We start from the raw sequence: 13413 nt of genomic DNA, 5'->3' as shown, positions 1-13413 counted from the left end.
GGCTGTGGGGACTCCACTGTGTGCTGCATGTCCAGGTGAAGCCAGAGGCCATGAGGGTCAGTGACTCAGAGGCTGGAGAACGTGGTGAGGGGGGAGAGGCATGATCCCTGGGCATTGGAAGAGGGACCTAGCCCACCAGTTAGTGGTGTCCTTCTTCCCTGGAGACCTGGGTCCTCCTTGGTCTGCAGATGCAGCTTCCAACAACTGGAAGATAAGAGCCAGGGGTGAGCCCCATGGGCCTGAGGTGCAGCTCCTGCCTCTGTCTGGAGACTGAGGGTGTGCAGGGGCCACTGGAGTTCTATGTCCAGAACCTCAGACCTTGCACTGACAGCAAATAGGGGCACAGCAGCTGGACTGGCAGCAGGAGGACCCACAGCCTGAGGAGCAGCAGGGCTTGCAGCAGCTGGACTGACAGCAACAGGGCTTGCAGCAGCTGGACTTGCAGCAGCTGGACTGGCAACAGCAGGGCTTGCAGCAGCTGGACTGACAGCAGCAGGGCTTGCAGCAGCTGTCCTGGCAGCAGCAGGGCTTGCAGCAGCTGGACTGGCAGCAGCAGGGCTTGCAGCAGCTGGACTGGCAGCAGCAGGGCTTGCAGCAGCTGGACTGACAGCAACAGGGCTTGCAGCAGCTGTCCTGGCAGCAGCAGGGCTTGCAGCAGCTGGACTGGCAGCAGCAGGGCTTGCAGCAGCTGGACTTGCAGCAGCTGTCTTGGCAGCAGCAGGGCTTGCAGCAGCTGGACTTGCAGCAGCTGGACTTGCAGCAGCTGTCCTGGCAGCAGCAGGGCTTGCAGCAGCTGGACTTGCAGCAGCTGGACTTGCAGCAGCTGTCCTGACAGCAGCAGGGCTTGCAGCAGCTGGACTTGCAGCAGCTGTCTTGGCAGGCAGCAGGGCTTGCAGCAGCTGGACTTGCAGCAGCTGTCCTGGCAGCAGCTGGACTTGCAGCCCCCACAGGAGCTACAGCCCCCCTTGCAGCCCCCACAGGAGCCACAGCTGGAGCAGGAACAGACTGGCACACAGCAGCACACGGGCTTGCAGCAGCACAAGGGCTTGCAGCAGCTGGAGCCACAGCCCCCACAGCTGGAGCCACAGCCCCCGGAGCAGCACAGCAGGTCATGGTTCTGGAGGTGGAGGGTGGAGGAGGTGAGAGGAGCAAGTGGAGAGGGAGGAGTGAGGTGTGGGGCTACCTGAGCTGGGGCTTTAAGTACCTGTCCAGGGTGCTGATGGCAGGCACAGTCTCTTCCTCATGTCTATTTCCACACTTTCCCTAGGGAAGTTGTGTGTTTACAACAACACAAACTGCTCCACCTGTGACACACCCACTCACCCACTGCCTTCTGTGCAGCTTCAGTGCCCGGCTCCTCTGGCTGGGGGACCCTCAGAAGGAGGTGATTTGGGAATGTCTTGCCATGTCCAATTCTCCCTTCCTTCACTGCAGAGACCCAGTGGAGTGACCAATGTTTCCTTTTGTCCAAAATCATAAGAAATTCAGATTCTGGTGCAGGTGAGCCAGGTGCACTTTTAGACTCAAGACAGCTTGTTCTGTGGACTTAGCAGCTTCTACCTACCGGCCATGCAGGTTCCTATCCACACCCTTCCCCCAGCTCTTTCTTCGAGGTTCAGAGTTCCCTGCAAAAGAAACTGCTTACTGTCATTGCATCAGTCCCCACGTACCTCCCCACCCTCGCCCTCTCACTGTGCAGGGTACCTCTGGCTCCAGGGCTGCTGCACACTTCAGTTCTATCCCTGGGGCATAACCACGACTCTTGGTGACCTCGTGTTTATCCTCTTATTTGCCATTTCTGAAGTGCAAGAATAACATATTTAGTATAGAAAAAAATCAAGAAATCCCCATAAGCTCAAACAGAACACCCACACCTGCGAATCCATCATCTCAGAGGCAAATTCTCGTTTTCCTCTCAGGATGTGACTGTCCAAACATTGGGAAGTGTACTCTTGTTGCTGTTTGCATTCATCCGTTTCTGTTACTGTGATGAAATATCTGAGGCTAGACACTTTATAAAGAAAACAGCTGCCGCTGCCACCTGGGAAAGCAGGCAGTCATCGTCTTTTGGTCCGGGAGGTGAGGTCCACCCTGCCTGTGGCCACAACAACCCGCAGAGCCTTTTCAGCCTCAACGTGAGTCTCGTGGCCACCTGTCCGGCGATTTAACATGGAGAAGTCGAGGCCGTGGGGGAGGTGGGGAGGCAGAGAGATGGAGGGCAGAAGCGTGGATCCCCTGGGCCCTGCCTGCCTCTGGAGCTGTGCTCCTGCTTGTTTCCTGCTCTGGGAGGGCCGTAAGCCGGCGGGTCCTGCGGAGGAGCAGGTTAGATGAGGCTCAGGTCGAGGCTCAGGTCCACGCGGCTGGTCGCCTTTGCTGTCCACAGGGCTCTGCTTTGCAGCACATTTCACCTGGAAGCCATGAAGAGAAACGGCTAGTCTCACCGCAGCCTTTCTCCCCCCTGAACCAGGCAGCCAGAGGGACTGTGCTGCCGCTGAACTGAAGGCGTCCTTGCCCCATCGTCTCTCGCCTCAGCCAGGCTTCCTTCTCTTTGTAAATAATCGGGAGGAAAATGAGCAGATTCTGGTTGAGTACCTGAGTGTGCGTAGGACTCAGAAGTGAGTTTATTGATCCCATCTCTCCTGAGGTCCAGGCGTTCTCCTGTGGACCATGTGGACCTGTCTATAAGAGAAAGGGACTCCTGGTTCTCAGGACTTTCCATCTGTCCATTTAGTACTTGGAGCTGCTGTAAGAGACATGCCTGTTCAGGAATCTGGCCTTCCCCGGAAGGAGCAGGAACAAACGACCAAGCTTCAGGAGCAGTGACATTCAACCATGTGGCTGGGGTCCTCACTGCACAGGAGCTGGGGCTGCCGGACCTTACTCAGAGGAAGCTGGACCGAGATGTAATGGAGGAGAATTTCTAGAACCTGGTTGCTGTGGGGTACCTTCCCTTCAAAGTGGATATGGTGTCTCAGTTGGAAGCAGAAGAAGAGCTTTGATGATGGAGACAGAAACCCAGAGAAGTAGCTATTTTGACAGTACCAGTCAAAATGAGATGGAAATGCTTCAAAAATTTGCATTAAAATGCCTTTCAATGCAGAGTATCCTGCTGCCAATCTGGAAACAGGTTGAAGGGAATAACCAGATGTCTTCAGAGGAAGGATCTCCAGTCACCACAAGGAGATCCATTCAGGTTTTTGAAAGTGAGAGCATTACAAAGAACCATAAAGGAAATGGTTCCAGGTATGCTGAAAATGAAGAGTTTTCAACCTGAAGAACCCAGGACTCTTGCCAGAATGCATTCTGAGCAAGTCAGAGGATCTCAGTGGAAATAAGCTAATTGGTGTGAAAAGCAGTGTGCATTTGTGTGCAGACTTGACGAGGAGATCACCATCCGGTGAACATGTTAAAAATGAGACAGAGCAGAAGCCCTGCAAATGTGACAAATGTGGCCGGAGCACTACTGATGGCTCCAACCTGCAGTCACCCTTTCAAGAGAGACCACATCCACGTAGTGAGTGGGAATGAGCTTCCATTACAGCTCAGTGCCTCACCTTCATCAGAGGGTTCCCCCAGGGCAGAAGCGCTTCAGCCAGAACACACAGCTGCAAACCCGTCAGACTCCGCCCAGCAGGGACACTGGGCAAGGTCAGGGATCTGGCAATGGCTTCAGCCCTTTTTATCCTCACCAGTGTAACCCAGGAGAGAAGTCCTACGGACGTGACAGCTGTGGCAAGAGATTCCCTAGCAGCACAGGCTCATCACTCACTACAGGACTCACACTGGAGAGAAGCCTTACCAACGGAGGAGTGTGGCAGGGGTTCACTCAGGCTGCACATCTCCACACCCATCAGCGAGTCCACACTGGGGAGAACCCTGCAGATGTGAAGAGTGTGGCAAGGGCTTCAGCCAGGCCATCAGAGAGTCCACCTGGAGAGAGACCACACTCCTGTGGTCTACGTGGTAAGGGCTGGGCCAGTGCCCGGGCCTCCAGTCCCAGCAGAGTCCACCCCGGGGAGAAGCCGGACAGAGGGCAGGTGTGCGGAAAGGGCTTTAGAGACAGTTCACGGTTCACACCCATCAGAGAGGACACATTGGACAGACCTCGCAGTGCCCCACTAGGCCCTGCCCCTCAAGGCCCCCCTTACCACCTCACCGCAGAGCCAGAACTGACCCCAGGAGACTGTACCCCGCAGGTGGAAGAGGAACCGAGTGCTGCCCCCCACAGGCCCTCCCACCCCGTGCTTCCTTCTCCCAGGGGCAGCGACTGCTCTCCGCCTGGGGCTGCTCCCTGGGGACGGCCCCGGTCTGACTGCACCCCAGCTCTGACTGCACCCCAGCCCTGACTGCACCCCAGCTCTGAAGCCTCCGCACAGCTCGGATCCTTGGGGCTGGGCTCCGCACTCCCGGAGGCCTGTCTGCTGGGTTGACCCGTGGTGGGAGGCCTGGGAACTGGCTCTCCATGCACGGCACTGTCCCTGCTGGCACCTGGGCCACGTGGCCCTGCTCCAGGGTGGAAACCTCAGGACAGCGTGGAGGTCAGCTCACCATCTGCAGCAGGGCCATCTGCTGGCGGCTGGCAGGGCTGGGTGCGTGCTCGCGGTGGCCAGGTGGAGAGCCAGGCAGGCTGGCTTCGGGGACCTGACCCACCCCTGAGGCTGGTTTGGGAGCTGGGCTCGTGGGGGTTGAACCCAGGTGCTGAGGGGCTAAGGTGTGAAGGGCAGGCGGGCGGGACGCCTCCCACACCAGGGTTGAGGAGCCGGGACCCTGCCCTGGGCTCAGAGGAGCCCTTGCCTAGGGCCAGCGCCTCCTGAACCCAGCCTTCCTCCCTCCCTGCGGTGGGGTGGGGGGGTCAGGCCGGGAGCTAGGACGGGCCCCTGGCCTTCAGGAGGCTGCTCCTGGCACAGATAGAGCCAGGTTTAGGGCCTTAGTGCCCTCCAGCCTCCCCTGTGCCCCTCAAGGTGAATCTTCCTAAATCCCGTTTGCTGTCCACACCCAGGACCTGGGACCTGGCCCTCTACTGTCCCTTCAATCCCAGGCCCCCCTGGGACTCCATCACGTCTCTGTGGTGCTGAGGCTGGGACCCAGGGCCTCACACAGGCCAGGCAGGCGCTGACCACTGGGCACACCCAGCCTGGACCCCCAGTTTGGGGGTGGATCTTTCAGTGGGCAGTTGTGTGAGATCCCTTTGCCTATGAGGACTCAAGAGACCACTGCAATCGAGACGCTTAGCCCTTCCATCGCCCTGAAGAGTCCTCATCTGCCCCTCAGTCCCCTCTGACGGTCCTGGCCCTGGGCTAGGACTGCTGTGAGCCTGCACGGGGTGCAACCTGCTGAGCTTGGCACTTGATAAACCTGAGGTTGGGCCACGTGACAGTGCTTGTCCACAGACCACCTTCCACAGCTGCATGGTGTTCCGTGGTGTGGACCTCTGGCAGTTTCTGTTTGTCCCCTGCCCCACAGAAACAGGAAGGACTGCCACTCAGAACGGAGTCTGGGTGTTGGATCAGTCTGTGCTCTGTTGCTATGACAAAATACTTGAGGCTGGATTACTGTATAAGGATAAGGGGCTTGTTTTGCTCACGGTTCTGGAGGTCCAAGAACTCAGGGCTGGCATCTGCTCAGCCCTGGGGAGGACCACATGCAGATGGCATCCCAATGACGGTATGTGTATGAGAAGAGCGAGCGGTGCATGGGCTGGGAGGAGCCAGCTCCCTAACAGCCTGTTCTCACAGGAGCTGACCACCCTACAAGACCAGCATTGACCCCTTGGCTGGTGGAGCCCCAGACCTCGGCCTGCCTCTCACCCTTCCTCCTCCAGGCCCTGCACCTGGCCACCACCATGCTGGGGACGCAGCCTGCAGCCAGGCTCTGGGAGTCGCTCACACCGTCTCCAGACGTGGTGGACGTGGACTGAGCACGCAGGGTGTGCGGCAGGTTCACGGCTCACATCTGGCTTCCTGGGAAAGCCGCGGGTCCTGAAAATGGCTTGAAGGAGCAGGAAAGCAGGTACCAGATCCTGTGGGTGGTCGGGAGGAGCAGTGGCCTTCCTCACAGGTCATCAGAGCAGGGACAGAGGGGAGAGGGAGGTGCCCCTACACGCTGTGGCATCCACGCCAGGGTGAGCCGCGTGGCCGGCAGTCCCTTCCTCAGTGCACGGGCTGCACTCCGGCCGACTGGCCTCAGAGGGCATCAGGGGGCATCAACACCTCCAGGCGCCGAGTTTCGTGTCGGTACAGGTTTCGACTTCTCTGGGACAGACCCCACAGCGTGGCCACTGGGTCCTGTGGAGAGTGCCCGCTGAGCTTGGTGGGCCCAGGGGGTCCGGTTTCCCCAGAGGCTGGACCTCCTGTATTCCCACCAGCCCGGGGAAGAGCCGGTGGCTGCCCACCTCACCAGCACCTGGAATCTTCGGAATCTTAAAAGACCTTAGATGTTCTGATAGAGGTGCAGCGACGTCTCATTGGCCTTTAATTTTGCATTGCCAGCTGGGTGAGGTGGCCATACTGTCATCCCAGCCACTCAGGAGGCTGAGGCAGGAGGGTCACAAGTTCACGGCCAGCCTGGGCAGCTTAGCAAGACACTGTCTCTCAACAAAAAATGAAAAGGGCTGGGGGTGTGGCTCAGTGGTAGAGCACCCTGGGCCTGATCCCCAGACCACGTTAAAAATGAGTTTCAGGGTTCCCTGGTGGTCCCTGTGCTGACCCTTATGCTGACCCCTGGTGCTGGCCCCTATATTGACTCCTATGCTGACCCCTGGTGCTGGCCCCTGTACTGACCCCTGTGCTGATCCCTGTGCTGACCCCTGGTGCTTGCCTCTGTACTGACCCTAGTTGCTGTGCCATGTGCTGACCCCGGTGCTGACCCCCGGTGCTGACCGGTGCTGACCGTTGTTTCATGGCCGTCTCACCTTCGTCGTCCTCCTCTGTGAACTGACTCTTCAGGCTCTTTGCCCACGTTCCCGCTGGGACATCTTCCTCACTGTGGAGTCTGGAGGGTTCCTGGCATATTTTGGGAGAAGTCGTGTGTCCCGTAAGTGGAACGTGCCCCAGGTCTGGGCTTGCTGGCCCACCCCTTGCTGGAGTCTCGCTCTGGGCAAGACTTTCCAGTTCTGAGGAAGCCCAGCCTGTCAGTGGTTTTCTTTTCGACCACGTCTTTGGAGCCACGGGAGAGAGCTCCCACCTCCCTCTTGTCATGGAGATTTGCCTTCTAAATCTCTTCTGCCATCCGCTCGTGATCCGAGTTATAATAAACATGAGGTTTGGGTCAAGATAGTCTTTCTCCCCCTACAAATGTCCAATTGTCCCAATTATTTGTTGACAAGAGACCACCCTGTACCCTTGCCCCGGTGGCTGGGCTCTGTGGGAGAAACTGGGCTTGCTGCTCTGCTGGGTGGCTCTGCGAGTCTGTCCTCCGCCAACACCCCCTGTCCTGACGTCCCCAGTGGCAAGTTTATCCTAAAGTCAGGGAGTGCTGTTCCTCTAATCATGTTCGGTTTTTGCATTTCTTTGGTTATTCTGGTTCCTTTATCTTTCTATCTAAAGTTTTGAACAGGTCTATATCTACAGTGTATCCTGGCAGGATTTTAATAGGAATATTTTTAAAATACAGGTTAATTTCAGAGAATTGGCATCTTACCACATGGAGCCTTGCAGTACATGATATGGTCTGTCTCGGTTGATGTGGTCTCCTTGGATTTCTTGCATTAGCATTTCGTCGTTTTCAGCATCTACATTCTGTACTTCTTGTTAAGTTTATGCCGATATATTTGGGGAGTGATTGTGTATGATACTGTGATTCCATTTTGCTTTGTAATCATACAGATGGGTGATGCATTTCTATGGGTCGACCTTGCAACCTGGGACCTTGCTAAACCCAGACTCATGTATTAGTTCCCAGAGGATCTTGCGTTTATTTTCGTTTGGTTGGTTTTGGTTGGGTTTGGTTGGGTTTGGCTGGGTTTGTCTGGGTTTGGTTGGGTTTGGCTGGGTTTGGCTGGGTTTGGTTGGTTTTAGCTGGGTTTGGCTGGGTTTGATTGGTTTTGGCTGGGTTTGTCTGAGTTTGGCTGGGTTTGGCTGGGTTTGGCTGGGGTTTGTCTGGGTTTGATTGGGTTTTGGTTGGGTTTGGCTGGGTTTGGCTGGGTTTGGTTGGTTTTGGTTAGTTTTGGTTGGGTTTGGCTGGGTTTGGCTGGGTTTGGTTGGGTTTGGCTGGGTTTGGCTGGGTTTGGTTGGTTTAGGTTGGGTTTGGCTGGGTTTGGCTGGATTTGTCTGGGTTTGTCTGGGTTTGGCTGGGTTTGGTTGGGTTTGGCTGGGTTTGGCTGGGTTTGGCTGGGTTTGGCTGGGTTTGGTTGGATTTGGTTGGGTTTAGCTGTGTTTTTCTGGGTTTGGCTGGGTTTGGATGGGTTTGGCTGGGTTTGGATGGGTTTGGCTGGGTTTGGTTGGGTTTGGCTGGATTTGATTGGTTTTGGTTGGGTTTGATTGGTTTTGGTTGGGTTTGGTTGAGATTGGTTGGGTTTGGCTGGGTTTGGCTGGGTTTGGTTGGGTTTGGCTGGGTTTTGGGGTTTGGTTGGGTTTGTCTGGGTTTGGCTGGATTTGGTTTGGTTTGTCTGGGTTTGGCTGAGTTTGGTTGGATTTGTCTGGGTTTGGCTGGTTTTGGTTGGGTTTGGTTGGGTTTGTCTGGGTTTGGCTGGTTTTGGTTGGGTTTGGCTAGGTTTGGCTGGGATTGGTTTGTTTTGGTTGGGTTTGGTTGGGTTTGGTTGGGTTTGGCTGGGTTTGGCTGGTTTTGGCTGCGTTTGGTTGGGTTTGGTTGGGTTTGGCTGGGTTTGGCTGCTTTGGCTTGGGTTTGGTTGGGTTTGGTTGGGTTGGGCTGGGTTTGTTTTTGTTTGGTTGGGTTTGTCTGAGTTTGTCTGGTTTGGGTTGGGTTTGGTTGGTTTTGGTTGGGTTTGGCTGGGTTTGGCTGGGTTTGGTTGGGTTTGGCTGGGTTTGGCTGGGTTTGGCTTGGATTGGTTGGTTTTGGTTGGTTTTGGTTGGGTTTGGCTGGGTTTGGCTGGGTTTGGTTGGGTTTGGCTGGGTTTGGCTGGGTTTGGCTGGGTTTGGCTGGGTTTGGCTGGGTTTGGCTGGGTGGGTCTTGTAGATTCCTAGGGTCTTACATAGTCATGCCTTCCACATGTGTAGAGTCTGGGGGTCAAGCCCTCCTGGGCTCCAGGCCAGGCCCCTTGGGTCCCTTCACCTCCTCTCCTCCAGGTTCTGTGTTCCCAGATGTCCACCTTGGATCCCCTCTCTGCACCCCACAGTGAGTCTGATGTCATCTGACTCATTCTCTTCCACCCTGCTGCTCCTCCAAGCTGACAGATGCTGGGTGTGACTCCACGCTGGCCCCTCTCACCCCTCTCCTGGATACCTCCATCTGCATTCCCATGTAGGCTGTGAGCATGGCCTGTCCCCGTCTCCCCAGACCTGTCTCTCCTTTTGTGACAGCAGAATTGTAGAACTAGCCCTCAAAGACCCTCTTCCTACATGGCCCTTGTGAGCATGGGAGGAGCCTGTGACTGGCAAGACTCACCCTGTGACTGTGGGAAGTGGACAGATGTGATTGGGGTCTGCTATGAGTTAAGCTGATCCAAAGTGAGACGATCCTGGATGGGCCAGGCCTAACCAGAGCAGCTCTGAGAAGGGGCAGGGCCTAGATGGAGAGATGCCCCTCTGCTGGCCAGGAAGGAAGCCAAAGCCTGCTAGGAATGGCCAGTGGCAGAGGTCCACCAGTTAAGGAAGCTCAAGTCACCAAAGGTGGTCTCTGGATGACAACTCAAGCCTCTGATCAAAAGGAACTAACCCTTCAAGCCTCAGTGAGCATGGGAGAGGTCCCAGAGCTCCCATAGAACCCCGCATGGCCTGTCACCTTGACAATGGCTCCAGGACATCCTGAGGAGAGGCCCAGGTTCCCTTGGCCTGGGCTTTGGGCCTACGGGAGCAGGTGAAGAATGGGTGTGGTTTTTAGTCTCTGAGTGCGATTTGTTATACTGCAGGAGACAGCAACACACCTGCGGCCTCCCTCACCTCATGACCAGCAGCCTCCACCCAGTCAAACTGCACCTGGAGCTTCCTGAGCCTCACCTCCAGTGGCTTCCACCCTGAACAGGTGCTGGTCCTGTACAGCGACCAGCCATGGGACCCACGTGCTGTGCTGCACCTCTGCAGGGCCTCTTTTGCAAGGCCACCCCAGTGTAGCCTCAAAACACCCAGACTCTGCAGGGCCCTGCCCAGCCTCCCCGGATGCTCTTCAGGGTCCAGCCTGCAGCACAGCTCTGTCACACACACTCACGTGGCCCCATGAGCTGTGGCCTAGCAGTGCCCACACCCCCGCATGCCTTGTGTGTGTCCAGTGCGTGCCAAGCACTCTGCAAGGTTCAGACATCTAGTCTCCATGACACGGTGGCAGATGACCTCCTTGGTGAGGAGACAGAGGTATCAAGAGGACAATTACTTGATAAACTATTAGCACAGTGTCTGGTCCTGACACCGAGCCAGAGCCTACCCACCCCCCGCAAGCCCCAGCACAGCCTGTGTCTGTGTCCTCTACTGTGTCCCCCCATGGGGCCCCCACCTCACCCAGGGCCCCATCTCCTCTCAGAGGCCACTGGTGGGTCCTGTCCCTTCCTGCCACTCTGCAGATACGGAGCCTCAAATCCCCCCCCTCCAGAGTCAGCACCTGTCTTCCTCAGTGCCATCCCGTCTGCATGGGCCTGTCAGAGGTCACTGTCAGTGTATGGCTGCGAGAGTGGACCACAAACCCAGACGCAGGAGATGGTGACTTCACCTGTGAGCGGGGAGCTGGAAAATAGGCACCACAAGAACGGCTTTCTGAGTGGGAGAGTTATTTATTTAAGGATTCAAGGTGCCCTGTTGGGGTCAGATATGCAAAGAGAAAAAGAGCGGGCATGAGGCCAGTGTTCAGTGTGGCTGAAGAGCTGAGGTGGCCGGTGGGCCACTAGCAGTGAGGGACCGAGGCTGAGGAGCTCCAAGAGGACTGTGTTTCAGCACAGAAGGAGGGAGAACCCAGGACGCCCCTCCAGGGCTTCCCATAAGGGACGGTGGGCACAAAGCCGGTACCTCCTCCATGGCCCAGCAATGAGAGCCCAGCTCTGAAGACGGAGGAAGGGATACTTTAGAGCCTAGGATGAGGGTGGATCTGCAGAGTAGGAGGCCCCACCAGACACATCTTCAGACGCTGATGGGATTTCCTGGGACTGGTCAGATCTTACACTGGCAGCACACAGGGACACAGCAGCTGTCCTGGCAGCAGCAGGGCTTGCAGCAGCTGGACTGGCAGCAGCAGGGCTTGCAGCAGCTGGACTTGCAGCAGCTGGACTTGCAGGAGCTGTCCTGGCAGCAGCAGGGCTTGCAGCAGCTGGACTTGCAGCAGCTGGACTTGCAGGAGCTGTCCTGGCAGCAGCAGGGCTTGCAGCAGCTGGACTGGCAGCAGCTGGACTTGCAGGAGCTGTCCTGGCAGCAGCAGGGCTTGCAGCAGCTGGACTGGCAGCAGCAGGGCTTGCAGCAGCTGGACTGGCAGCAGCAGGGCTTGCAGCAGCTGGACTGGCAGCAGCAGGGCTTGCAGCAGCTGGACTGACAGCAGCTGGACTTGCAGCCCCCACAGGAGCCACAGCCCCCCTTGCAGCCCCCACAGGAGCCACAGCCCCCCTTGCAGCCCCCACAGGAGCCACAGCCCCCCTTGCAGCCCCCACAGGAGCCACAGCCCCCCTTGCAGCCCCCACAGGAGCCACAGCCCCCCTTGCAGCCCCCACAGGAGCCACAGCTGGAGCAGGAACAGGCTGGCACACAGCAGCACACGGGCTTGCAGCAGCACACGGGCTTGCAGCAGCTGGAGCCACAGCCCCCACAGCTGGAGCCACAGCCCCCGGAGCAGCCACAGCAGGTCATGGTTCTGGAGGTGGAGGGTGGAGGAGGTGAGAGCAGCAGGTGGAGAGGGAGGAGAGGAAGGTGGAGGCCTCTCCTCAGGCAACCTTTATATACCTGCTTGCAGGTAGTCCAAGCACACACGCCCTTCCTTGTGTGTGTTTATGCTGTAGTGACAGGGAAGTCCTGTTTGCTGTCTACTTTCAAATACATGCCACAGCTCTGGCTCACCCTGGCTCCTGCCATTGCCCTCTGATCCCCTCCAGAACCTCTCTGGGTCAGAAACTACACATTCGGGTCTGACCTGTGTCCCAACCCCGACTCTTGGGCTCAGTTCTTTTTTCTTTTTAAGAGAGAGAGAGAGAGAGAGAGAGAGAGAGAGAGAGAGAGAGAGAGAGAGAGAGAGAGAGAGAGAGAGAGAGGGAATTTTTTAATATATATTTTCTAGCTTTTGGGGGACACAACATCTTTGTTTGTATGTGGTGCTGAGGATGGAACCCCGGGCCGCACACATGACAGGCGAGCGCACCACTGCTTAAGCCACATCCTCAGCCCTTGGGCTCAGTTCTGTTCAGAAACAAGCCCTTTCTGTCCCCTCCGCTGGAGCACCTGCCCTCTGTGTGATCCCACGCCTCAGTGGTCGGAGTCTACAATGCTTCTCAGCGTCTAAAGTACCCAGTGCCTCCTCAGTCGCCCCCTTCCTCCCTCCCTCCCTCTCTTCCAATTTTATTTTTGTCTGAGTCATACATAAACACCATCAAAAAATACAATAACTCTACAAACAGGAAGAGAAAAGACCACCTACCACCCGACGCTTCCAAGTTTTTAAACTGGTATGTTTTGTCATTTACCTCAATAACTTTTCTTTAAATTTTTTTTTAAGAGAGAGCAAGAATTTTTAAATATTTATTTACTTTTTTTTTGTTTTCAGCGGACACAACATCTTTGTTGGTATGTGGGGCTGAGGGTCGAACCCGGGCCGCACGCATGCCAGGCGAGCGCGCTACCGCTTGAGCCACATCCCCAGCCTCTCAATAACTTTTCTTTCACTTTTTTTTTTAGTGCTATTTTGAGGAGCTGGGGTTGTGGCTCAGAGGTACAGCACTCGCCTAGCACGTGTGAGGCCCTGGGTTCCATCCTCAGCACCACACAAAAATAAATAAAAAATAAAGATGTGTCCAACTACAACTAAAAAATAAATATTTTAAAAAATGCTGTTTTGATACCCGTTGCCTCTCCAGGCTCACTGGGTGGTGATTTCAGCTCTGGGTTTAAGTCTCTGCTCCCTCCACCTAGGGCTGCTCCTTGGGATTCTTCAGCACCCCGTGGGTCTCCTGGTGATCGGACGGTGGCCTCCTAGGGGCTCCTTGGGCTCCCAGGGGGGGTTCCTGTCCAGTTGCTCCCTGCAGGTTCTTTGTCGGCCTCCGGTCCTCTGGGTCCCTGAGCAGGTGCGCCCTCCCAACTCCCGGGCCTGGGCCTGCCTGCTCCCTCCTGGTCCTGA

The 13413-nt window shown here is 56.4% G+C and overlaps 1 protein-coding gene and 1 pseudogene across 1 annotated transcript; both read right to left on the bottom strand.

Moving 5' to 3' along the window:
- Nucleotides 1-312: 312 nt before the first annotated feature.
- On the bottom strand, nucleotides 313-2517 carry LOC144254699 (uncharacterized; annotated as a pseudogene).
- An 8732-nt stretch (nucleotides 2518-11249) lies between these two features.
- LOC144254135 (uncharacterized) lies at nucleotides 11250-11936 on the bottom strand. Its single transcript, XM_077796857.1, has one exon. It carries the CDS (start codon nucleotides 11934-11936, stop codon nucleotides 11250-11252), a length of 687 nt encoding a protein of 228 aa, XP_077652983.1.
- Between the last annotated feature and the right edge of the window lie 1477 nt (nucleotides 11937-13413).

This window comes from Urocitellus parryii, chromosome 4 (assembly GCF_045843805.1).
Source record: "Urocitellus parryii isolate mUroPar1 chromosome 4, mUroPar1.hap1, whole genome shotgun sequence".
Lineage (NCBI taxonomy): Eukaryota > Metazoa > Chordata > Mammalia > Rodentia > Sciuridae > Urocitellus > Urocitellus parryii.
Note: the sequence above shows the minus strand (reverse complement) of the source record. Positions and strands in the feature narration are given on the sequence as shown.